Source organism: Haliotis asinina, chromosome 12, assembly GCF_037392515.1.
Source record: "Haliotis asinina isolate JCU_RB_2024 chromosome 12, JCU_Hal_asi_v2, whole genome shotgun sequence".
NCBI lineage: Eukaryota > Metazoa > Mollusca > Gastropoda > Lepetellida > Haliotidae > Haliotis > Haliotis asinina.
Window position 1 is genome coordinate 41,964,119 of NC_090291.1, and position 26,307 is coordinate 41,990,425.

Sequence of the window (26,307 nt, forward strand, 5' to 3'; positions counted from 1 at the left end):
AAATAATTACCTATCTACCCATACTTACCTACACACACACACACACACACACACACACACACACACACACACACACACACACATAGGACCTACAGTATATTTATATATTACCTACTCACGTTTCGAGCTACCCTCTTTTAAAGGATTATATACATGTGGAATACGTGTTTGATGCCAGGCTTTGCAATAATAGCCGTGATTACATCAGACGATCATACGTCCATGTATTGGAATTTGCTATGTCATGGTTCACATCGAGAGCATTATCGACTGCTTGCCAAGTTACAGAATGACAGACATTGATCACGTGACTTGAGAAAAACATGGCGCAGCCCACAGACGCAGGGAGACTCGACGAACCAACAGACCAAAAGTAAGATTAGTAGCAGGATTTCAGATAACGTGTCATTAGAACGATAATGCACAGAACCGTGTCAGAATCTTTCCTCGGGACGATTGTTCGTATTTAATGCCCTTTGACCTAGAGTGAAGGATTTTCTGTTTGTCACATCACATGATGTTTGGGTACAACTAAATGTAACTGAAATCGTCATGAAATGTCAAATTGCAACACACCATGTACCCATTGTGGTATATTGAGTAGAAAATGTGGTGCTTAGAATGCTGACATTTTCCTTTTGTTCTGCCTTACTGATATAACATTTTGATTGAGTTTGACATTGCGCGAATGTTGCAAGTTACGATTGATATTACTCCAACAGTAGGTTACTCACGTCACCAATGTTTACATTTTGGTCAGTCAGTCATGTTATATAATCATGTGTTTTTTATCGGATATTTTCCAGTTTATTACAAGGGCTGTGCAGCATGCGTTCAGAGTAGTGTAAGTTGGTCATACTGCGTAGTTTCTGGGGGATATGGAATTCGGTGAAGCCTTGAACTTGGCCACATTAAGTTCATAGTTCATTCGGTTACGAAACGGGGAAAAAATACAGAGGAATGTATCGTTGTTTCTTAACATCCAGTTACACAATGGCTGTGGAGTTTAGGTTTAGTCTATATGCTGTATTATAACCGTTAGATATTCCTTTCACTGACTGCATGGTTTCGTCACTGCTTTGACTTCACACCTTTCTCAACATGACATCTTGTTCTAGATGATGTCTTATTATATATTTTGTTTTATTAAAAATTATTGCTTTAGCAAGGTTCAGATGTTGATTTCTGTATGTGGGCGGTGGGATGGCTTAGTGGTTAAAGCATTTGCTCATCACACCAAAGACCGGGTTCAATTCCCCAAATCTGTACCGCAGTGATATTGCTGAAAGTGGCATAAAAACTTACTCATTTCCAGATGTTGAATACACTGATATACTAGTAACAGAGAGCAAAAAAATGAAAAGTCATTTTCAATCTTTTCTTTCTTATTGCGAAAAAAAACCCCCTATATTGCAAAATGTGTGATGAAATTTTACATCTGTATCTGTAAGTAGATTGAGTTATCTTTCTTCACTGGTTGGTCATGTGACCTGTTGCTTAGCAGACGACAACAAAGCAGACTCGATATCACTCGCTGAGCTCAAAAGTAGACTTGGCGTTTTATATGAATCTGGTGTCACATCTGTTGAGCAACTCAGCAGATCAACACAGTCTAAGTAAACTTATCCTCAGTACTTTTCGTTACACTCCACTACTGAGTCTAACAAAACTGTATGGGAGGTCACACCAGGTAACCTTTGAGATTGACCAATCAGAACACAGCTTACCTAATCACGAAAGTGGACATTTGCACATACCTTTTGAACTTTTTATCTTTTTATGCTGATTTTTGTTTTTGGAGAGATCCCTGTCAGTGACCTGAATATTTTGAAAGTCCTTCCAATCCCTAAATAGTAGCCATTGTCTGATTGGTTAAATCTATCTATTCATCTCGCATTTGATTAGACAGTCATGGGTTGCTCAAAGGTTACCTGACGTGACCTTCTACTAGGTTTTGTTAGACACAGTGGTGCAGTGTAACGAAATACACTGAGACTAAGTTTACTTAGACTGCAGATTAACAGGGCTTCATCAGACCACAGTTTACAGACTTTTGCACAGATTCAATGCAGGCGAAGGTGTTGAGAGAGGTGTCCAAAATTTAGGCATCCCAGGCTCTTGCAGGCTAATGACAGACGTTTTGTTGCATGTCTTGCATTGTCACATCCAATGTAAGAAGCGAAGTAGATTGCAATTAAGGCAGTTTCGTCAGGAACAAATGATATGTCAGAATGGACACTCAGACAATCTCTCTGGTATAGTGGTATTCTTAAAACAGTCACCATAAAAGTGCCAATGATGACTAACGACCTTAAAGAGAGAAGTGCAGAGAAATGGAGTCCAAATTTCAGTTTTATAGGATTACTAAAAAGAGATGGTCATTAGGTGGGCATAACGAACAATGATTCCACAGTGTTCCCCCTCAGTAATGGTTTGGGGAGACATCAGCAAGCTCGGTACAACACCTTTACTGGAAATTTCATTATGATATTTTGCAGCAGGGTATCCTTGATTCATAAACAGGACAATCAGGAATTTCAGTCTATATGCAGCAGGACAATGCAAGAGTTCATACATCAAGGCATACAAAGGCATGGCTGGATGCAAATAACGTGACCGTTCTGGCCACCTCACTGGACTTAAATCTCATAGAAAATGTGTGGCAGATTATGAAAGACTGTTGAGAAACTTGAGTCCCAAAACACTGACGAGTGGAACTGAGTGATTCATGAAACATGGATAGATCTACTGCACGACTACATAGATACTCCGATAGAAAGCATGCCAAGACATATCCAGCAATGCACTGAGCATAACGGGGGTTTGACAGATTACTGAGACATTGAAATATTCATTTTAGAGGCATATGAACATGTTACATGTTACATGAGTATAAGAACAAAAATAAAAATTTGTCCAACTGTTAAAAGTTTGCATTTTGGTATGCCCGTTACTATATATACCTTTATTAAAGAGAAGATAGTACCTGTCATATACAATGTTTATATGTATGTAAATTAATACCACTGAAAACAAATATCACTTTCTTCATGTAAGTCTGTATGATTCCATGGTTATAAATATATATTTGGAATAATATTACCATGCCATCACTATTAAATATATAGATTTAAATAGACCCGTGAAGGTCCTGGGGTAGAATAGGCCTTTAGCAACCCATGCTTGCCACAAAAGGCGACTATGCTTGTCGTAAGAGGTGACTAACGGGATCAGGTGGTCAGGCTCACTGATTTGTTTGACACATGTCATCGGTTCCCAATTGTGCAGATCAGTGCTCATGTTGTTGATCACTGGATTGTCTAGTCCAGACTCGATTATTTACAGATCGCTGCCATATAACTGGAATATTGCTGAGTGCAGCATAAAACTAAACTCACTCACTCTTATAGATTTAAATAACAGTTTTTTTTGTATTTATGCAGTGATGGAAAGGAAAATTCTTGTTACTAGACAAAGCTCTGCTACTTGATCAGGTAAAGTAGAGCATGGAGTGATGTGCATAATGAGACTCTTACTGCAACATGGCCTGTGACCAAAATTATGTTTCTAAACTTGCTAAGCATCTCCAGAGTGCTTTGACTTCCAAAGGCACAATGGGAAAGATTAGATGTTAAAGTTTTCAGTTGCGATGCTGAAGTCCTCAGCCTTTATCCGATTCCTTGGGTACAATGTTTCAAGACAGTACCTTACATCACAAAGATATTCCTGTAGTATTGCTGAAAGCAACTTCAAAATATTGCCAAAAGTGGTTTGAAGCTTAACTCACTCACCGTTGTGACCAAGTGGTTTGTGTTTTTTTTTCACTGTGCAGAGTTGCTTCCCTTTGTTGGGCCTGTATTTGCTGTGTTGAGAAGTAAATTTGCCCATATTTTTTTCTTTTTTTTAGTGGTTAGATATCTGGTAGAGAATATTGCCCTTGGCCGGTAAGACATGGTAAAGCCACGAGGCCTGTATTTTGATGCCTGTCTTTGAATGGTATATAGAGGATACCAAACTATGTCCCGTGTAATACCATATTTATGAAACGAGTGAATGGTTTGATATCTGAAGAGCGAAAGCAAGTTAGATACCATTCACGGGTTTCATAAATATGGTGTTACACTGGACATAGTTTAGTATTTTGTTTATTACTCACCCAACATTAGAAAAACAATATCGAGCAAAGTACTTCTTTCCTAAGAATTCAACGAGTATGGTGACACTCAGCTTTTCATGAGACAAACAAGCTTTAATGCTATTGTGACAGAGGTATTAGCATTGTGACATCATAACTGTAAAACACTTTGACGTCATACGTACGCCATCACACAATGTTATTACACAATGTGTTATAACTTTGTAAAATTATGAAATAGTGATATCTTCAACGGGTGAGTAATAAATTCTGATACACAAGAGATGAATGAAGCCTATCGAAAGACAGACATGTTTTCTTGCCCTTATTTTCATGCCAAGTGTTTTTATTAGCACTACACCCATATCCTTGTTTTGCCTTCCTTGATCGTCCAGTGTTTGTGACTGTATTTGACAGCAGCTTCTAACAGGAGGGTTAATAAGACTTGAGTCCTACTTAAATGGTGTCTTTCTTAGGAAAGTGACTTTTGTTCAGAGTATTTCATACAGCAGAGAATGGGTACACAGCTATGGGAGCTGATAAGGTTACTTACAACCCCATGCTTGCAGTAGAGGTTGTCTGATCTTTGCCCTATGCCCGGAACAAGGCAGTTTTCATTTCAGGCAATCAAATAATGGTATCTTACCTGTCTGCGGACTACTAGAGAAATTTCCACTTATGGTTTCAAACTGCAAATAAACATGGATTTCATTTCATATCTGCTCATAATGTAGCTATTACATTTCGCAATAATAGTAATTTAGAGTTATCGTTCTTTGATATTTGTCACTCCTCCATAAATAGTCCAGTAAACATTAACATCAGCAATGTGTCTTAAAATCAAGTGGAAAATTAGTCAGGACAAGTTACTTTCTTGAAGTCACTTGTATACTTTTCTCAGTTTCTACACGAATGCAAGTTCTTAGAAAGAGATGTGTAGTATACAGGCATGTATTTACTTTTAACCTTCAGTCCAAAGTGAAAACATTGAAGGCATGGCAGTAAACATTTAGTTGTGTCATTGCAGTGTTTCTATTAGTTGGTAATCAGTGTGTCTAGGTTAGAGTATTTCCATTTCATTAGCATGTATACCATGAATCTGTGAAGATCTGGCGCAGAATTGATCTTCAGTTAGCTGTGCTCGTGATAGGAGGAGACTACTATGATCAGGTGGTCAGACTCACATTCTTGGTTGAAACTTGTCAGTGATGCTCATTCTGTTGATCACCAGATTATTTACAGACCACCATCATATAGATAGAATATTGTTGAGTGTTATGTAAAACTTAGCTCACCTACTCATTACCATACCATGGTTATTACGGTCATATTATTTCCACATTTTCAAAAATATAGTTAATTATATTTTCATGTTGTTAGCTTTTGTTGACAACTGTTACCATTGTACATTTTCTGCATCTTGCAACTGAATGTAATGAAATAAGAAATTGACTAAATTAACCAGTTAAACTATATCTGGTTCATTACACTTGGTTAGTTGGTCTTCATGGCGAAATAATACATTACTGTGTTTATCATATCATGACACTGATACTGGTCTAACTTTCTGTACCATTTCAGTTTGGAGTATGTGAGACCCCGTCATTGGATCCAGTGGAAACCAACATCAATGGCACAGCTTGTACAGGTTGAGCAGCGCATTTTAAAATGTAAGTATGATTGAGAATTTTTTTCCCTTACAAAAAAAGAGCTTTGCAATGTATCATCAGTTGTTCAATGAACAGATATAGCACGACAGCCTTTGAACCTGTTTTACAATGACAGATTCTGACATGGGTACAATGGGTGAAGCCAATTTCTGGTGTTACTCCCAGTGATATTCCTGGAATATTGCTGAAATATTGCTGAAATATTGCTGAAGGCAGTGTAAAACCAAACTTACTTTCACTCAATAATGATAGAAGAAATATCAACCAGCAGTTGGGCACATGCTTTCTAATTACCCAGTTTGTATCTATATGTTGGAGTGTCACTATAGTAGTTGCAGTGTCAAAGGAGATAGAACTGACTACAGTATTTCAACTTTGTATGTTTTTTCCTTTGTCAAGGAAATGATCAACTGCTGATAACAGTTATATGATTTATGGGGCTGTTATGATTTACTTGTATATTGGATGAATGGAATCGTCTCCCTTCATGAATTCAATTGTTATTTGTGGTCATTAATGTCAAGGATGAGGGGGAATCCTAGTGGTTAAAGCATTTGCTTGTCAGAGTTGTCACAGCAAAGACAATTTCCCACATATGTGATGATAAATGTGGAATGTTGCTAAAAGCGGCACAAAACTCACTCGCTCATTAGTATCAAATATTTTAGTTTTTAGAAAAAAAGAGTTTGTGTAGTTATACTCTCTGCAGTTTATCAAAGTGAGATATGCAAATTACGAAAATTATTTTATTTTTTCTTTGAGTGTGATAAATGATAATACATTAGCTGCTAACTCAGTATTGTATTCATGATTAGATATTCATATTCATTACTCTTTAGTGATGATTTAGTGTTGCATTCACTTCATAACAGGTAAGATGATTTGTCTTACCTCACACATAAATTTCACTTTTTAATTGGCTGAGAGCTCTTCTATTATTTTCATTGTATCCTGGTGAGTAACATTTTCTAAGAACCCCATTGGGAGTGCTGAGCTCATTCGATATTCAAGTGGTAATTCTTGATCTTTTCAATTCTAACATTGAATTATGTATAGTGTATATTACAGATGTTTTGCGAATGCAAACTGATGGAAGGGAGAAAACTCTAAATGTAATGAATGCTACGAAAAGATATCTACACATGCTTCAAACAATTCAAAATAAACATTGAGGTGTTCAGTTAGATAAATACATTGTACAGTGGTCCATCAAGACCCATAGGTTGATGTACCCTTGATGCTTTTATATGTTGCGAGGGAAACATAAGGAAACATCTAGGATAAACAGCGTTTTTATCTGATGTTTATCCTAGATGTTTATCGAACATCTCAATGTTTATTCTGGGTATTTGATTGTACACTTCAGCAATCCTGAGTGAATCAAACGATTCGAATCTTGCATCCTGTTTTTCCTGCAGGTGTAATTGCACTAGAGTGTGATGATTAATATTCACAGGGACTCATTTGGACATTTTGTCAAAATTATTTTTTGGAATATGAGGTAAATCATCCATGATACAATGTTATTCAAGATTAAGTAATACTACCACGATGTATCAAATTAGTTGCCATTGGCTGTGGGGTACACTGAAATGTATCTCACATGTAAGTGGAGTACATTGAAAATAACAGAAGAGCACAAGGCAATCAGAAAATGACAGTTATGTGTGAGGCAAGATATAAAGATTTGTACTTACGCTTCAAGCAATTCAAAATTAACGTTGAGGAGTTCAGTTAGATAAATACATTGTTCGTTGGTCCCTCAGGACCCATGGGTTGATGTACCCTCGATGTTTGAACATAAACATAAACATAAACAAACATCAAGGGTACATCAACCCATGTCCCCCTTGTGACCAGTAGACACCTTACACTGTACACAGAGATTATGTCTCCATAGAATTTCATCCACAGATGATGTTTATTTAAGGGTCAAGTGAGACTTTTTGATAGTGAGGCTGGAAGTTTGTTATGGTGTGATGTTTCTGTTTCAGGTGTGAAGAGTGTAATGGACTCTCGTTTTGTGACGGTAAGGTCAACCCAGTCTCGTATCTGGTCTGTGACTCTCAACAGGCAGGCTGAAAACACCCCCCTAGTGATGGTGCATGGGATGGGGGGTGGGCTCGGCCTCTGGGTTCAGAACATGGATGCTCTGGCACAGAACAGACCAGTGTATACATTTGACCTCCTTGGATTTGGGCGGAGCTCGCGACCCACGTTCAGCAGTGATCCAAAAATAGCTGAAGATGAGTTTGTACATTCTATAGAAGAATGGCGCCAGGAGGTGAAGCTAGAAAAATTCATTCTGTTAGGACACAGCCTGGGTGCTTTCATATCAAGTTCCTATGCGATGCAGCATCCAGACAGGGTAAAGCATCTCATTCTTGTAGACCCATGGGGGTTTCCGGAGAAGCCCCCGGACAACCAGATACAGAGACGGGTCCCAACTTGGATCAGGATGATTGCTACAATGTTGCAACCCTTCAATCCTCTGGCAGGGCTGAGGGTGGCAGGCCCCTGGGGTGAGTCTGTAAGACATGTTGTCCATAATAATCAGCTCCAGGGAGAGTCTTTCCCATGTGTTCTCCATTGTAATTAAGCCCATAGTGAGCCTTTGCTATGTGTTGTCCTCAGTAACCAGCTTCTGGGGTGAGTCTTTACTATGTATTGTCGGTAGTAGCCTACCCCAGGGAGAGATTTTCCCACATTTTCTCCTTGGTAACAAAGCCCATAGTGAGCCTTTGCTATATGTTGTCCTCAGTAACCAGCTTCTGGGGTGAGTCTTTACTATGTATTGCTGGTAGTAGCCTACCCCAGGGTGAGGCTTTCCCATTATACATATTAACCAGACCAAGGGTGAGTTATTTAAACATCATGTTGTTCATAGTAACCAGAAACAACTATGAGTCTTTCACAAGTGTTGTCCATAGTAACTAGACCCCAAAATGAGTCTCTTCCTTATGTTGTCAATGGTCATGGTAACCAGGTCTTCTTGTCATTTGAGACAACTAATGGGATATCGGATAGTAAGGCTTTGCTGATTGGCCTGACACGTGTCGTCGTATCCCAGTTGTGTAGACCAGTGACCATGCTTTTGATCCCTGGGTTGTCTCGATTATTCATAGATTATTTACTATTATTATCTGGACTGGATTATTTACAGACTGCCGCCATATAGCTGGAATATTGCTGAGTGTGGCGTAAAACTAAACTCACTCACCCAGGTCCCTTGGGTGAGTCTTTTCTACATTCTTTCCATTGTAACCAGGCACTCGAGTGAGTCTTACCCACATGTTAACGACAGTAGCAAACCCGATTCAGTTCCCCACAATGGTATGCTAGGTGAAACCCATTTCCTACGTCCATTTTAGTGAGGTTTGGATTGGTCGATCAGACTCACTGACTATGTTAGAACCAGAGACTTTGTTCATAATTATGCCTGTTTTGTGTGGCCGAGACAAGATCATTAACAGTTCACTACATTGAATATATCTGGTAAAATCTCAAATAAGAAATAATTGAACAGTTTCCTAATATCACCTTAGGACCTTTCATGCAAAGCCTGAACCAGTAAGATTTGATAATGATCTTTCTGTCTTTCTTTTCTGATTGATAGGTCCTGGGCTGGTCAAACGTTTTCGGCCAGATCTTCAAACCAAGTTTGCTGATCTTTTCGCAGATGAAACGATATTTGAATATATCTATCACTGCAATGCTCAGAAACCAAGGTACGTCTGCTGATGATGTGAGTCCTGATAATTTTTACCAGTGCATTGGCAGTGGGAAATAAGTAATTTGATATAATACATCCTATTTTGGTTTGTCAGCCATTTTCAGCAACACCAGCTTGCCATAAGACGTGACTCTCAAGTTTGAATGGCAGGACTTTCTGTTATGTCAGTTTCTTGTACAGTCGTGCCCCCTTTATCCGAACACTTGTGTGTTTTTTTTAAATTGTCCAGATAAGCGAATTTTCGTATATCTGAAACATGGGCCATATGTACAAAGAACCGTGCAAAGAAATGCACATAGTAGGCATCAGACATAATCTTTTTTGATGACACAGAGATCTAAACAAATATCAGTGCATGCATAAAATGTCTCGTACCTGTTCATGCAGTTATGCTCGCTTGAAGAAATCAGTCATAGCTTTTTGCACTGGCTGTGTAGAAAGGACTTTCACCAATCAGTTCGTCACTGTCGACATTCACAAGATCATCAGCAGTAACAGTCTCAGCTGCAACTTGTGCATAGGATCGTAGTGCATCACGAAGTTCTGACAAGGCCATGTCTTCTCATGGGTCCTCATTTGATTGGATAATGTCCACAAGACGAAAGCCGTTAGCAATTGTCTTTTCACTCACAGCTGTCCAGGCATGCTTGATCATCCGGATTAACGAATTGTAGTGACCCACAAATTGACACACCTCTAAATTAACTGAGTGTCACCTTTCTGTTCAGAGGTAGTTAATGTTCTCATGCTTCAAAGACTCCCGACTTCTTTCATGCCCTCGGTAATCGAGTGTGTAAACATACATGTGCTCAACCATCTGGATATACGAGGCAAAAAATGTACATAATTTAGTGTTTTGTATGTGAAAATGACTGTACTGTTACGGAAACCGGATTTCCGGATAGGTGAGTAATTTTACAATGTTGTGAATTTGTTTTAAAGAATTTTCGTTCGGAATTCAAGTTTTCCAGATATGTGAGGTTTGGCTATATGGTGACTGTACCCCAACAGTGTAGATTTTTGCTTGTGATTTCATATCTCTGCAATATTCAAACATTCACTGGTTGTCATCATATAGCTTGAATATTGCGGAGTGTGATTTTAAACAACAGACACAAGCCTTGTCCAGAAGTTATTTACAAGCAACTGCCACTCCTGGTATGTTACAGAATGAAACTTGGGCAAGAAACAAAGTAGGAAAATCCTGTGTTTTGATTGTCTCAAAGAGCAAATATCAACAACCACAACTAACAGCTGGCAATACATATGTTTGGAAAAAATGTACTTCTTACCTGAGAGGGGTGGAGGGGTATCCTAATGATTAAACTGTCCGCATGTCACGCTTAAGGCCTGAATTGAATGGGTACATATCTGGTGTCCCTTTGATGGAATATTGCTGAAAGTGGCTTAAAACCGCACTAAATCACCCTTTCTTTTGAATATTGACATCAGCATGAACACAAGGGTCATGCTGAAGCAAATGAGTTACAATGACTCCTAGGAGTGAGTCAAGGAAACAGGGATCATATTCTCCAATTCTGAGTGCAGCTAGTGCTTTCCATGCCACCAGGTAATACTACTTGATTTACTCTCTTGTTGAACAGATCAGTGTGATCTTTGCATTTATTTCAGTGGAGAAACTGCATTCAAGACGATGCAGATGTCTTTTGGATGGGCAAGAAATCCCATGATTAACAGAATAACAGATGTTGCGCCTCAAGTCTCTATGACCTTCATACATGGGTCAAGGTCATGGATTGACCAACAGATAGGTCACCATGTTAAGAAGCTTCGGAGTGACAGTTATGTTGCTGTGCAGGTAAGTTTAGTATAGTGCTTACCTAGGTCATAGTTCTTTGTTGTATTGTCCCTTACGAGGGACTGATAAAACCCCATATACAACCTTACGAGGGACTGATAAAACCCCATATACAACCTTACAAGGGACTGATAAAACCCCATATTTCCCTTGGCACGATGTGATAACACATTTACCTAGCTGAATGTTTTCACTAGTTTCTAGTTTTGGTGAGCATCAGTGGACATTGTATATATGAATATGGAATGTTTATAGAGAGCAGCTGGCTGATGTGCTTGAGATGCTGAAGCTTGTTTACATAGTGGCGCCCTTTTGCCATTCCCAGAGGGGTTCAAATCCTGATTCCCCAAATTGTGTTTTTAAGTTTATCAGCACCAAACCCTCGATCTTTTCTTCAACCCAAGTGGTAAATGTCTTAGATATGCTTGAATGCAGCTTTATTCCAAAACTGATTGGATATTACTGAAATTAGATTCAAATAGGGCTAACTCAGTAAATTACTTTGTTACAGAGCATCCCCGGGGCCGGTCACCACGTGTATGCAGACAAACCGGTGTTATTCAACAATGTGGTCCAGAAGGTGTGTGACAGTGTTGACACACCCACTAGGAGGAGGAAGGACTCTGAACGCACACGTTCTCGTGGCATAAGTCATACTCTGTCTGACAACAGCCAGTCAGTCATAGACGAAACATCACTTAATGCTAACTTATGACATGGCTGACACTTAGACACACTTGCAGTCAGTATGGTTGTTTTGTTTTTTATCTGTGAAGGAATGCATATTGTTCACTTGTGATAAGGATACTGAGATATTGTGTTCGAATAGTCATTTAAAATAAACCCTAGAATGATGTCCAGATTGGATAATACATGTTCAGATCAATGGGGGGATATATTGAATATTGTTTATTTATTTTGGTTATTTATCATGAAAAAGAAACAAGAAACACGAAAAGATAAGACTTTGTAGAAAAATTTAACCCCTTGGAGTTTGGTGTGGCATTGGATAATAGAATCTGTGAAGGGGTGAATAGTTTGAGCATGCATGTAGTTGAACATCCATATGTGGACTTTTGCTCTCAGGATGATATTAAATAACCGCAAAAGTTTGATATGTGGGCATTTTCTTTGTCCCTCGGGACTTCGGGTATGTTTGTCATTAACAAAAGGGAGGTCACTCTCAAATGACTACATAAGAGTGGAGGCTGGGCTTTGACTAATTTAACAGTGATTATATCATTGCATGTAAGAGGAATCATCCAAATTTACCATTACCATTACTTCATAATCAGATGACTTTACTCTGGTGTGGGTTAGCTTTAGTTCCTGTACACAAGACAGAACTTTATACTGTATAACAAATATTAAAGTATTTTCCTGTCGGAAGTATCAACACTTTGATAAATGTTTGAAACTTTTCAGCAAGTCTCAGAGTTTTAAACCTTTGTGGATATATGATTATATGTTTAAGATTCTTGTCTTGTCTCCTGGAAAAGCGTGACTGACTCTGCATGATCTCCACACGTTATATTTTCATCAAAATGCTAAGAGGTGCTCAAATAAAAGCTTGAATAATATTTTGCACCTGACTGTTAAAAGAAATTGCATTTTTGCAAGGTAACATTATTCAGAACCATAGTTTTGATTAATTAACTATGTTGTTTGGCAAATGTGACTGATTTATGATTTGTCTTCATACAGAGTCCCAGCCTTAGACTTTGGAAATATGGCATTTGATGAATTCTTTCAAACAACAAACAAATAAGAGCTGATAATCAGGTGAAGTTACAAAAATGAAAATAAGATTTGAAAACTGGCAGAATTTTGATGCTAATGACAAAAGTTTGAAAATCCTATCTGAAGCAAACTGAGACTATTCTGTAAAGTCTGGTGCCTTAGTCAGTGCATTGTTTTCTGTGTCTGTTTGAAGCAGATACTGTTTCTATCCATGAACGTAATCATCAATCAACAGACTTACAAAAATCATAATCTTTTCGCCCCTTTGAATTGTGTTCAAATCCTTTTTTTCCTTATACTATTTTCTATATTTTAAACACAACTTCCCTACTTTTGATAAAGTAGACATGTATATATCAGGCCATAATAAGTCAAGTTTCTGTTTGCCTGCATCCTAATAATGGTTTGTCACCATAAGACCATTATCGGTATTTGATTCTCCAGTAACCATGGAAACCTTTGAAATTGTGTTTCTGAGCATTATGAACAGCATAGTCAGTTTTTACAAAAAAGATGAAAATGGAATATTCCTTGCAACTGATAATCTTTTCATCGTGGCCTTTGATTATATGTACCAAAACAGTTTGTTTCTATATATTGTGTGTAACTTAAGTGCCATTGAGGTAACGATTTATCTTGTAACCATAATCGGTCTCACTCTGGAATTGTGCCATGTCAGTCCTGACTTATTGAACAGTGCATGAAGAGATTTAGAATTGTGTGAGCATACACACCCTCTGTTCAGTCATTACCATGGTAGCACTGACTTGTCAACCAGTGAATGTGCATGTTTCTAATTGTTTGAGCATACCCAGCCTCTGTTAGGTGATGTTGCCATGGTAACAGTGACTACTCAAATCGTGATAGTAGATAGTCATATTGTATGTGGCAGAAGGATGTGCCTTTACATATATTGAAAATGAAGATGTTAAACATAATGATTGAAAAAGACATATTTTGGACAAAAGTTATTTTTGTATGCTTCCAGGGTAATTATTGGGCATATTTTTGTCATAGAAACATACACTAAATATCAGTGTTATTTCACATCTCATTTCTCACTTCATAATATGAACCTAACATCAGAGTTCTATTATATAATTGTTGTGGTTTTCATTTTGTTACATGTGTAATATACCACATATTTTATATTTTTTGTACATATTGATATTTCTTTTATTGCCTGTATTCTGTGTAGCACTTCTCAACAAAGCATAGTAATACAAGAATTTGAACTCTAGACTGGTTCTTCAGTTTGTCATTTCAAGATTAGATAATTTACTGTGTGTGAAATTATTTGGAATATTATCAGACATATAGCATTCCTTGAATATAGATAACTTTCCAACTCACATGACTCTCACTGTTAACCTGTCATCTTGGAATATGGAGAATTAAACACCAATGTATAAGAACATCGGTCATTGATTACACTAGTAATTCATTAAATTGTAATACATTGTAATTGAGACCAGTGGAAAGGAAGTCTTCATGAACATCATAGAAACAATAACAGCCAGAGTTAGTGAGTATGGTTTTACACTGCTTTTAGCAATATACCAGCAATATCATGGCTGGAGACACCACAAATCAACATCACACAATGTACCCGCTTTCGGAAATGAACCAGACTTTGTCATTAGAACCACTAAGGTACCCCATGGCCCATACGTGGCTAGAGTGAGTGAGTTGGGTTTTGCACCACTTTTAGCAATATTTTAGCAATATCACTGAGGTACCATGGCTAAAGCCTGTGTAGACGAGATGTTTAACATAGCTGACTGTGATAATAGCTGGCGTCGTTAGTAGGGTGGATGAATGAGTAAGGTTTAACAGGTTTTTAAGCAGTATTCTCACAATTTAGAGGCCAGGGACACCAGAAACTGGCTTCATACAATGTACCAATGTGGGGAATCAAACCACAAAGCTACCTCCTGCTCCTTCATGACAGGAGCAGAATAATCAAGTCAGTATGGAGACTGTTTTAGATATATATTTAGTGTTCACCAGGTATGGTCCAGGAATGGTCTTGTTGGTGTAAGGAATGTCAGCAATGTTGCTTTACAAACTTTCTTAGATAATTTTACTGACTGACATGAAAAAAAGGTTTTTTTTCTATTGAATTCAAACCTCAATAAATATTAAAACATAAACATCTGTATTTTCAGTCGAACCAAACTTTCTTTCCTTGTGTAACTTTTGCAGTTTAAGGATACTTTTATTCAAATACAAGAAAGACATGATATAGTTTAGTGCTTGCTGCTCAGGTTTCAACATAAATAGATCTTTGAAGTAACTTCGAACCAAACAACAATTATTATTATTCATGATTCCAGACATATTCAGTAAAATATATGATGCCTTTTAAGAGGGGGTGGGGGTGGGGGGGCAGATCCTTAGAACAACACATGTTTTGGGGTCAGTCAGGGGCACAGTTGTTGAGATTCTTTTTGCTGTTGTTGAACACTTTGAAAAAAACATTGTGAATGTATTTTTATTACAGCTATTTAAAGTTTAATATTGTCACAACTACAGTGTTGATACTGAATTGTTTATGCATGGTCGGGTAGAAGACCTACGGTTCAGCTAATGGATTATGCTGTTACTTATTTTGTAATGTGCATAATTACCATTAAATTAGGTTGAATATGTTTGGCACTTTATAGATAATTTTCAATAAAATGGATATTTATGAATGTTTGTCTTTTCTCATTTATTCATGTTGTATGGGGTGGTGGAATAGCTTAATGATTAAAGTGTTCCAGCACTTCAAAAACCCCAGTTCAATTTTCCACATAGGTGTCTTCTTTTACTGTTTGTTTGGTGAGGTATTTCTTCAGCTGAAATATTAGTACCACTCCAAAGACCCAGGTGCTGTGCTGTTTATCTGTAGCTGACCTAATCTGCTTTGGCTATACTGATACTGTTATTTTAGAACAATTGCAACCAACCAACCAATGCTCTGAAGTCACTATTCTCCATGGCTTGGGTGGCTGACCAATCTAAGTCGCGTTTGCTGTCACCAAGGCTTTGGAACACCCTCAAATGAGGTGGAAAGGTTGCTATTTATAATACAGTTTTATCACTTATATCAGCAATTTAGCACCAAACATTATGGCTCTGAAAAGATTACCGATAGAAGCCTCTGACACCGTTTGCTTGGCAATACACCGGTGTTAAAGTGATTGAAGCGCTCGGGAAATCACTTTCATCTTTCGGGGATCATAAAAACGACCCACATACAATCTCTTGCACTGGAGGTCTGTCATTCGTGGATCTCCGCTCAGTTGAGCTTAGTGTACGAGAAAATACACAACGATCTCTGCATGTAAGCAATACCTTGCAGAAAACGAAATACAATGTATTAAGTAAATTACTGTGTCCAGTGAAGTTTAACTGCAAGTTTCCTATCTCAAGTTTCTTACTAACTGCTTGTTCGCCTGAGTTTATTGGAGGGATACAATGTAGATTATGACTTCGCACAATAGCTTTTATGCATTATACAAGGATGTTTTTCACAAGTGAACTCAAGTGAGTGTTTAGGTTTCGCACTCAGCAATTTTCCAGCTACATGACTGTGGTGTGTAACCTGGTCTCGTTTCACAAAGCCCTAAGGTGGTCGTAAGTCAGTAAGGTAACCTTAGTGCAATGTTAAATAATGAGAGTTGAGGTTAATCTTGCTCATGTTGCTTCGTGAAAGGAGCCCCTGGACCAGACAATCCAGTGATCAACCACATGAGCATCGATCTACGCAGCTGGGAACCGATGACACGCGTCAACCAAATCAGCAAGCCTGACCACCCGATCCCGTACGTCGCAAAACATGCGTTACTGAAGGTCAGTTCTAAATCGGGTTTTTAAGGGTAGAACTCAGGTTTCAGAAAACTCGAGTTTCGAGTGTTTTTAATGTCACGACAGGATAGGCTAGCACCAAACAGACATTAATTCAAAAACAAACATGACCGACAACAGCCACTATCATGTGAAAGAAATAACAATGAAGCCCTGCTACTTGGTTAATGGGAACTGTTTGTTAATCGATTCTGAACAGGAAGGTACCAGTCATACCGTTTATTGTAACCCTTTCAGTAAGCATAATAAATAGAGAAAGATCCTTGGGATTAATAAAATGCACAAAGCAAGCAAACAGATCCTGACATTAAATATGCCAAATGTGTAACCGGGAATGGTCCATTAAAGAACTAGGTGTGACACAAAACAAACATCAAAGAAATGTGACGTAATCAACGATTGTTTTCTAAAATGAAATATGCTCACATATTGATACAAATCAATACAAAGATGTCGTTATGGCGGTACAATATAGACAGGCATTACAAATTCAGAGGCAATGTAATGCTAGAGTTCTAAAAGTCATTATCCTACTGGACCCGTGAAGGTCCGGGGTAGGATAGGCCTTCAGCAACCCATGCTTGCCATAAAAGGTGACTGTGCTTGTCGTAGGAGGCGACTAACGGGATCGGGTGGTCAGGCTCCTGACTTGGATGACGCATGTCATCGGTTTCCCACTGCGCAGATCGATGTTCATGCTTTTGATCACTGGATTGTCTGGTCCAGACACGATTATTTACAGACGGGCAGTTTTATAGATGGAATATTGTCAAGTGCGGCGTAAAAACAAACTCGCACGCTCGCTCATGAGCATATTGACAGTAATATAAAAGTTATAATTCAGCTTCTGATATTAGGTTTGGGAAGGGTGTGTGATCATAACACACAGTGTTGGTCATATGGTAGCTTGAGATATACTGTGAAATAAGAGCCGCGAGCAAACTCCCCTTACTCTACAAATTCTACAATATTCGGTAGAAGCTTAAAACATATTGATAAAGCAAGTCTAAATACTGCACACCTCTTTCTGAATCGACAGGTATATACAATATACAACGGTTGAAACACTGTTGAACAACGCGCGCACCCACCACCACCCTCTGTATCCGCCCCGTGTCAAAAAACGATTTATTACCCACGTGATTTGATTGGCTAATACGTGAACTTTCACATTACTGGTACTACTTTCATTACTCATTCCATTCATGATTTTCATTCAAGTTTTCACATCTGACAGCATGTAAAACGAAAACACTTCAATGGAAATAGATAAAATTTATTTCATTTAGTGTGGTTACTAGTATTATTTTCAATTCTATGATAACTCAAGTTTCTGTAATAAAAACGAAAACAAAACAATCTATAAAAATACGTAAACAAATACGTCTAGTAGGCCTGTCATGAGTGTAAACAAATATGGCGTCGCCCGTAAAAGTTATTGATTTCGTCAAAATTGACGGACAATTGGTTGGAAGAGTTGTGAATGTTATCAAAAGATTGAATACCTTCTGCGGTATGTTGTCAGGACTGCACAGTAACACACCACCACAAAAGACGAGCGGCGCTCTTGTACCTTTATCACTGCCACTGTCAGCCGCATCCATTCGCGTCCTACCGCACAAAATTGTGACAAATTATAAAATCGTCACGGAGACGTGATCTTCATAGTAAATTTATAGAGACTACTACCGAGTAATATAAATGTTGGTATTTCATGAATTAACGTTACGTGCGCTTTCGATAGCCATTTCCCATGTTGTTGAGGATGAAGATGTGAAGTACATGAAACATTATGGATGACCATACATAGTCTAGTTGAAACAACAATGAAAGTCACCCCGTGGCGATTAAATTCAGGATAAGGAGCCCAACAACCTGTTTGTCCCTTGACGAAAGAGATCGGGTGGTCATTGTGGTTGACTTGGTTGAACGCACGTCATCGAAATCCCTGAGCGTATAGATCCATTCTATTGTTGTCGGCAATGTGCGGAATAGCCCCGCCAGTCCATAGCAAGTAAAATTCCAGACGGGCCAGTAAATCTTCATTTCATGAATAGATAATATTACTCTCTCAGAGTAATTAAGTTATAACACACATTTACATCATGCATCATAATCTGATAAACGTGTTCACATTAGCAGCTTAACGATGATACCCGTTACACCCGTCTACCTTCAAATTTCCGGATAGTGAATTATTTTGTTATTCTAATACCTTTGGGGGCATAGCTATTTAGTTCGACTGGCTGGCAAAATTTGGAAACTGTTTCGCACACTGGCTGTCTGTCATTTGATTATCTGGTCCAGATTTTATTATTTGCACACCAGTGTCATGTGGCTGGGATATTTGGGAGTGCGACATTAAACAAGAGTAATCCCAGATGTCTGCTCAATAAGTGAGGGATTGATGATTGATCCAAACAAACTTTGGATGGAACTTGACACAGTACAAAGCATAACGTTGGTATAAATATCAATGACTAAACAGGTTTGAATCTAGACTGTTAAGAGGTACAAACACTCCCCTTTCACGAATAAACTTTCGGTTCCTTGTCCCATATCATACGATTTGGGAGATCAGTGTCAGAATGGGCCCCCATCAAGCTTGTCGTGAAGAGGTGACTCCTTGAAGCTGACAGTCGGGCTCAGTGGCCGAGTTGGCAGCGTGTCAGCTTGACCCGCGGTCGTAGGTCATGACTTCAATCACTAGTGAAATACATTAAGCGTAAACAAAACACAGTCACCCCTCCCGGTGGTAGTAAATAGCCAGTACCTAACAACAAACATAACACCGCAAATCAAGTGAGTGAGTGAATATGGTTTTAAGCCGCTTTTAGCAATATCCCAGGAACATCACGGCGGATGACTCTTGAAATGGACTTCACATGACTGTCATTTAAAACTACCACGCCCATAACTCCATAGTTCTTGTCCAATTAAGGGGCTGTGTCGGATCCTGGTAGTTCGTCACGCCGGTAACCCCACATGACAACAATATGTGAAACCCATTTCTGGTGTCCCCTGCCTTGATAATGCTGGAATATTGATAAGAGCGGCGAAAACCTAGACTCACTCACTCCATACATCATGTTATTCATGGACTGACAACATTCCTGTTTTGGGGAGAGAGGGGGTGAGTTACGCAGTAATATTCCAGCTATATGGCGGTGGTCCAGACAATCCAGTGATCAACAGCATGGGCATCGATCTGCGCAGTTGGGATGACATGTGTCAGTGAGCCTGACCACCAGTTAGACGCCTCTTACGACAAGCATAGTCGCCTTTTACTTCAAGCATTGGTTGCTGAAGGCTTATTCTACCCTGGACCTTCTCGGGTCCATTCGTATTTGAGCGTGCATACTAAATGAATGAATGAATGAATGAATGAATGAATGAATGAATGATATACAGCAGATTAGCGTGTATGAAACGTGTCTGTTGTTTAAAGCCGTACTCATTAACACTCCAGTTAATGAGTATTATCACACTCTGTGTAATGAAAACATTGTAAAATTATTAGACCGTGATATTGGTGAGTACTAAATTATATTTAGGAGATAAACATACTGTGATGGGAAGTCAGCTATGTATAACGAAATTATATTTGCTATAAATTTGATTTAAAACAAATTAAAAAGTTAAAGCTATTATAATTTTGTTATATAGCTCCGATTTTCCAACACGGTACGTTTATCTCAATCCTACCATAACCGTGTTGTTTAGATTTAAGAATAATACATACTGTGTTGGAAAATCAGAGGTACATAAAGTGATTATATACCTCTGAATGACTTTGATTAACCAATCACAATCCAGCATTTACTGTCTGTGTGCCGATGAATTTCCCTTTTTAAAAAAACGTAAATCAAATAAAGCAAAATAAAGATTGCGAATCCTCCTAATTATATCTCAGAATTTTATGCACCTTATGTGGAAAGTTGTTTAACAAACGATTCGCAATCTTAATTTCACTTTATTTGATTTACGCTTTTGTTTAAAGTGAAATTCATTGGTACGTTTTCACCGCAAACAGACTATAGTACTTTCGTTGGGTTTAGTCCCATTCACACTGGCAGATTCAGAAAACAAATCGTCAGTACACAAAGTCAGACCACTCAGTCAATTCGTCTTCAACCTCTACTTTACAGGGAAGGTATAATCCCAAATATAAGTTGTTCATGACGTCACACAACACTTGTATCACGTCATCTCAACCAAGGTTCCATTCAGTGAAGTTATTTGTAGTGTTAACACAATATTACCTCCCACTCGAAAAATACCAATGATAGCGATAAGATTAAACGATTAAAAACTTGGAATTATGGATAAACGATTCCTTGTGAATAAATGTAGCAAGTCATACTCGAAAGCTGAGGATTAACACTGTTAACCCAACCGGACAGATAATCCGTAATTATCCGTCGTTTTTTTCTACGTCTCCAACATAGTGGAGATATAATGAACTCAATCATCAGTACTCAGCACTCAAGGATCCAGCTTTCAATCAAAATAATTCACTAAATCCTTGTGATTTTTTCTCACACTTCGATTTGCGAAACACCCCAATCAATTACATGTGTATGTGAAACGCCCTTTCAGACACTGCGATATCATGAAATTTTATAAACGCCCCTGAATAAATTATGCACACTTGCATCGCAGGTAGGTATTTATGCGTCGAGTAACGGCCTAAAATATTTATATAAGCAATTGTTATGTTATATTCCCTTAGATATACGTTAGAAACGACGAAACACTTCGATTTAACGCCATCGATCGTCCCCTCTTTGAGCGAGACCCATTGTCTCGTGATTGTTTACTCCGTGACCATGACAACAGCAGTGCTTATAGTTAGTTCTATATTCAACAGACTCGTGATCCGCTTAATACAGCTAAACTTTGTCGTAATGGCCCCGTTTTGATTCCTCTGGTTTCCAACGACAGCTGATAATCTTAAAGGGGTTTAGATACAGTAATGCGTTTTTGTAACAATTCTCAGTCTTTAATATAGTTTACGCTCCGATGCTATTTTCTGTGCTATCGGTACATCGGTTAAACACTTTTACACATCGATTTGCAAAATGAGCAGTACAAGCCAAATATACCTTTTTCACTTTTTATTAATATCAAACGAATAATTCAATGTGTTAAACGGTAACCGTGTCGCAAAGATGACTACGCAAAATTTGAAAAGTGTTTAATTAACACCTAAATCGTGAGATAAAACACTTTCAGCAACCTACATAATTTATCATCTTTTAACCTATAAACACGACAATAAAAAAAACCCCAACTTATATTTGAAAAAAAGGCGGACGAAGTACAGAAACTCATTTCTACCCAGTTGAACAGCTAATGACATTATGAGATATAGACTATAGTTACCGGCTCGTGTCTCCCTACCCGACAATCAGGCAAATAGCGCAGTGGCGAGTTAGTCGGGCGAGGAGATATGGCTTGTATCGCCACTGTTTGATATGGAATTTATCCCATTTAATCCGGGATCAGGATTACGTATTAGAAGCTAAAGACACACCAGCATGCCGGAGGATTCGTAAGTACATTTACATTAACTCACCGCCTGGTGTTGGTGCGGGGCGATATTGTGACAGTCGTCTGATAGAATCTTGTTTGCAAAACTTCAACTGCCCTGATTTTTCTACACGCGAGGAGAATAATTATTAGTGTTACTTCACAACTGTTGCCTCTTGTTTGGTTACAATAATTCATGTCTAATACATAATCACAATGGCAGAAAACTCGTAAGTTGCTTTCTTTTGTCATTTTTATCTTAAGGTAAACAATTTAAGTGGGCAATTAAGTAAGTGTGAGTTTTGACAGTTCTTATTGCCGGAGTCTACCAGCAATGGTAATACAGTCTTATTTAATTTGCTTTACGGAAAGTATATTGACAAAATGTAATGTGTGTAGTTTATCTTGTCTGATTTGGAGTGAATGATTATATTATTATGACATTTCTGACTGTTTTCTTCAGGGTGAAAGTGGCCGTCAGGGTCCGCCCCTTTAACCAAAGGTAAGTGAATATTTGAATATTAATAATCATAAATGATTTGTATTAAACAATCAAAACATTCAGGATAATGCCATTTGATATTACTTACAAGCCCTGGAAATCTAAACTAACTGAAATATTGGCCGTTATCAGTAAAAGTCAATAATGTATGTGCAATGGTTATAGCAGTTTTGTTGTACTAATTTTTGTTAACAGTTCTTGAAAATGTTTCAAAATGGTCAAAATTTAAATGATATAATTATTTTTATGATTGTATTCTGAAGCCCTATTCTGTTTTTTTTAGCATGAAATAGTTCACTATGACATTATTAGAGACAGCCAAGGGGAATTGAATATGTCTCACATGGTGCATTTGAACCATAGTTATCTAAGGATAGACATGTGTCCATCTTTGAAAGATTTTTATGACATGTTGATTGTTTGTTAAGCATTAAAGTCAGAACTATTCTCAGTACAGCTGTTTACACCGTAGCACCAAAGACATAACGGTCGATTGTTGTAGATTGAATACATTCATCAACACCTGCCTGACAAGAGTTCATAACAATGAGATGATAATTATACTCAGGCCCCAGGTAGACAGAGCAATATTGAGGTGAACAGGCGTGCGGCTGATGGGTAGATTGTAGAGCATGTGTGTGTTCAGAGGGATCGACCCCCACCCCAAAAATGCCTAAAGATGACTACATTGAAGTTTTGCATTACCCCATCCCCACCCTTTTCTTAAATTTCCTGGATCTGCCTATGGTTGGTCAGGGTGTTGAAATTTGAGTTCTCATATTGGATAAAAATCACAGTACAGCCTGAATCTACTTATCATGAGTTTGAATCCAAGATTCTGTTCAAATGTAACTCCATAGTTATCTAATGTACGCACAATACAAGTCAACCCAAAAGTCTGGTTTGATTGTAATTCCATAATATTGTGCATTTACATACTTCCTTTGTTCTACAATATACCCCTATCGCCATATTTATCATGATAAGCACCAATTCTCTTCACAGACCAATTTCTGGACATGTCTCCACGCAGTCACAATTGGCACCCACTAAAACTGAAAAATTATGCGACAGTCTGCTTTTTCTTATACATAATGTAGAAATGGTTCTCTTTTCTTTAGCTATTGAGTATATTTGTCAAGCAACTGTTATTACAAAGATTTTAGTTTCAGTGTTGTTTGAACAATTTGTTCACAGCTGCTCATTTTCTGAAAAGACATTTAACTTACTGTTTATGGCTTTCTTAAGTGTCTTGCTTTGTTAAGTTTCTAAGTGCTGTGGCATTCATTATGGTGAATGCGGTATTAAGAAATATAATGTTCTAAACAAACCACACCCAAAACCATTGACATATTTTAGGATATGAAAAGAATACTTTGTTTTAGGTCAGCTAATGATATGTGATAGATAATATATTTTATTGTAGACTGTTGCTTTTTTATAACTTTCATAATCACTTCATAAATCTTTTATAACTATATAAGCAAAACATTACTGCAAGAAAATGCAGCAGGTATCTTGTATTCAAAATTTTAATACCCCCCACCCCCAGATTCAGACTGACTCAGGTAGTATGATCTGGATGAAAGTGCAGGTGTGCCATGTTTTTTGTTTTCTTAAAATAAAAATCCTGAGTTATGATAATGGAAAATGTTGATAACTATAATCTGAAATGGCATTTTGCCCTGTGTTATAGTGCAAAATAATGATTGACATAGTTTTGGTAAATGAAATGCTTCATTTCTTTGGTAGAATGTATTTTTCTAATAATACTAAAACACATTTTTCTGATGTCAGAGTTTTGGGTAAATCTTAAAAGGATTGATGTCAAGGGATGGTTACAATGCTGGATTTATTTTCACTTATAAAAATATATAAAATGCAAGATGTACTTTATGGAATGCAGCAACTATGCACAAGAGCAAGGTTAAACAAAAACATAGCAATTCTTTGAAAAATCTTTATGTTATCAAAAAAAGATTAAACCCTGCTCTAGATGCATGCTTCTATTGTGATTATTTATGAACAGGGAGAAGGACCGCCAGGCTAAGCTGATCATCAAGATGCAAGGCAAGATGACGATGATCATAAATCCAGATGGAAACAGTGAGTACACTGCCTTTATCAAACACTGTTGCTGTATCATGTGGCTTGCATTTATGATGTGAGAATTATGTAAATATTATGATGTACTTGGTGTGAGGATGTTACTTCCAACTCCAAAAATATCAATGATTGATATTTAGAATAAGCTGTTGAAAGATCACACAAAGACAAATGTTGGTGTGAAAATCATATAAGTCTTTTTGCTGGTACTTCATTGCTATAATATTGTCATTATTTACTAAGTCTCTGTGTTAAGACAATTCATGAGAGACTGTTAACCAAACCAGTCCACAACATGTACAGGATCCATACAGGCACCTTGTGTGATGAGAATGGCAGGCTGGGGACCTGTTCTCACCGAGAACCCCATGAGGGGACTGTTTTATACAGTGAGAATAGGTTGCTGGCTTGTTCTAACTAGGTTGTGGGGGGTCCTAATCTAATATCTGGAGAGTAGTTCTAACTTGGAATCCTAGTGGAGGAATTGTGTTATACAGTGAGAACAGTTCGCTGGGGGAATAGTTCTAATTTGGAATCCTAGTTGGGGAATTGTCTTGTTCAGTGAGCATAGATTGTCCATAACCCATTCTAACCTGGAATCCTATGTACAATGAGCATAGATTGCTTGGAACCCATTCTAAATTTGAATCACAGAGGAATTGTCTTGTGCTATGAGCATAGATTGCTTGGACGTGTTCCAACTGTACACCTGAAAAGTGGAATCCTCCATATGTTGGTTGAGCCCAGTGCTTACCCAGAAACCCAAACTTTCATCATACGTGTCAGTGGAATCTCAGCACACATAATTATTTCGATCAAGCATATGATACACTTATGACCTTACAAGTGTATTCTTGTGGTACAGCTCACACCAAGTCACAGTAACTGCCAGCCCTTGAGCTAATCTGCCTATCAAGGTTACAAACATGACTCCTTTCAACTGGACACACTGTTGCCTATTTGTGTCAGTTTGTTTCTGTCAATGGAAACAATGTTTGTGCTGTCCCACTCCCAGGCATGCCATACAGGTGGCAGCACTGGATTTTGGGAGAGCCATTTGACATAATAGCTGAAAAAACATAATCTGTTCCTAAAACTGATTGAAAAATAAGATGTTATTGAAAAAATATCAAAAAAGAAAGAAAGAAAATCATATATAAATAAGGCCAGACCAGTTTTATTCTTCCTTTACACATTTTTGTCCTCAGAAAATCTAAA

At 37.9% G+C, this 26,307-nt stretch overlaps 2 protein-coding genes across 4 annotated transcripts in view; both read left to right on the forward strand.

Moving 5' to 3' along the window:
• Positions 1 to 214: 214 nt before the first annotated feature.
• On the forward strand, positions 215 to 14,337 carry LOC137258453 ((Lyso)-N-acylphosphatidylethanolamine lipase-like). 3 transcript variants are annotated; one of them, XM_067796139.1, is made up of 6 exons: positions 215 to 373; positions 5,717 to 5,805; positions 7,800 to 8,327; positions 9,422 to 9,533; positions 11,171 to 11,357; positions 11,869 to 14,337. In XM_067796139.1, exons 1-6 carry the CDS (start codon positions 324 to 326, stop codon positions 12,070 to 12,072), a joined length of 1,170 nt encoding a protein of 389 aa, XP_067652240.1. In that variant the 5' UTR covers positions 215 to 323; the 3' UTR covers positions 12,073 to 14,337. The 3 variants fall into 3 exon arrangements, with proteins under 3 accessions (XP_067652240.1, XP_067652239.1, XP_067652241.1); XM_067796138.1 differs by lacking the exon at positions 215 to 373 and adding an exon at positions 736 to 844; XM_067796140.1 differs by lacking the exon at positions 215 to 373 and adding an exon at positions 747 to 759 and having other exon boundaries at positions 11,869 to 13,154.
• Positions 14,338 to 22,342: 8,005 nt separating this feature from the next.
• The window catches only part of LOC137258514 (kinesin-like protein KIF28), a 67,810-nt gene continuing 63,845 nt past the window's right edge, over positions 22,343 to 26,307 (forward strand). Inside the window, exons 1-3 of the mRNA XM_067796214.1 lie at positions 22,343 to 22,503; positions 22,945 to 22,983; positions 25,013 to 25,089. Coding sequence (XP_067652315.1) covers positions 22,490 to 22,503; positions 22,945 to 22,983; positions 25,013 to 25,089 — 130 coding nt within the window. The 5' untranslated portion in view covers positions 22,343 to 22,489. The remainder of the gene's footprint in view (positions 22,504 to 22,944; positions 22,984 to 25,012; positions 25,090 to 26,307) is intronic.